Consider the following 1,089-nt stretch of genomic DNA (forward strand, 5'->3'; position numbering starts at 1 on the left):
CATGTACCCCCACACTGCGTCAGTGAGTCACCGCCCTCCCCCCCCAACCATCCCTTTTGCGCCATCCAGGTGCTCCTGTCCACACTACGGCCATAAAGGGCACAAAGCGCACTGCGCTGGACGGCTCAGGCCCGATCTGTCGGACACCCCCCCCGGCTGCACCCCGGGGCCCTGGGCGTGCACCCAGAGCGGCACCTCCCGGGCAGGCAAAGGACCAGAGCATCACCCCTGAAGGGAATTAGTGTCATGGCATCAGCTGGGGTGGAGTTAAATCAGGACAGTCGGTTAGTCAGTTAGTTACGCATGCTGCAGACGTTTATTGAGCCTTCACGCTACACACAGCACAAAGACATCAAATGCCACATGCACGTACTACAACAGCTGATTAGCGCAGCTACGTTAACAGCAATCGTTCAGGCCACTGAGTCAAGAGCGAGGCATTTTGGAAGTCTGCGACAGGCTGGCAAGTAGCACACGGATAAGGCAGTGAGACACAAGTGACAGACCGATGTGCCAGCCTGGCACACCGCCGAGGAGGAACGTGCAGGAGAAGAGATGTGTGTGTGTGTGTGTGTGTGTCACTGAGGGTTGCAGGTGCACACTGTACTTTAGCGCCTTTCTCTGAAGAGTTTCTTGGCAGAGGGTCCCCGATACCGACCTGGTTCCTCTCCCTCAGCTGCCCCCACATTGGCAATGCTCAGCCCATACGGCAATTGCCACAGCCCAGTGCTCACAAGGAACCAGACCTGCCCCCATGCTAATCCCCCGGTCTCCCCCCCAAACCCACCACGCAGACACACTGTATATCTCAAAGACCCATCACGCACACTCTGCAGTCGCTCACCCATTTGCTTGCCTGCTCGCAGCCAGACCCAGCACACGAAGTGCATCCCTTCTCTGATCCCTCTCTCTCCTACCTGTCACCTCAACACTGACTGCCCTGCGGCAGGCCGGTACCATCACCCTGGGTGCAGCAGTGAGGGGAGGAGGCAGTGGCCTGGGGTAACCAACATCTCCGGAGCCTGCACCAACAGCTCTGCCTTCAAACATCCCCTTCCTGCCCCTGCAGCTCCCCCTCTCCTGGGAGAG

General features: G+C 58.8%; 1 protein-coding gene across 1 annotated transcript in view; it reads left to right on the top strand.

Annotated features, from left to right (window-relative positions):
• Positions 1-232, top strand: part of STAB1 (stabilin 1) — a 57,048-nt gene extending 56,816 nt beyond the window's left edge. The window contains exon 67 of the mRNA XM_009891283.1: positions 70-232. Coding sequence (XP_009889585.1) covers positions 70-232 — 163 coding nt within the window. The remainder of the gene's footprint in view (positions 1-69) is intronic.
• Positions 233-1,089: the final 857 nt, after the last annotated feature.

The sequence above is a fragment of the Charadrius vociferus genome, unplaced genomic scaffold, assembly GCF_000708025.1.
Source record: "Charadrius vociferus isolate BGI_N301 unplaced genomic scaffold, ASM70802v2 scaffold758, whole genome shotgun sequence".
Taxonomy (NCBI): Eukaryota; Metazoa; Chordata; class Aves; order Charadriiformes; family Charadriidae; genus Charadrius; species Charadrius vociferus.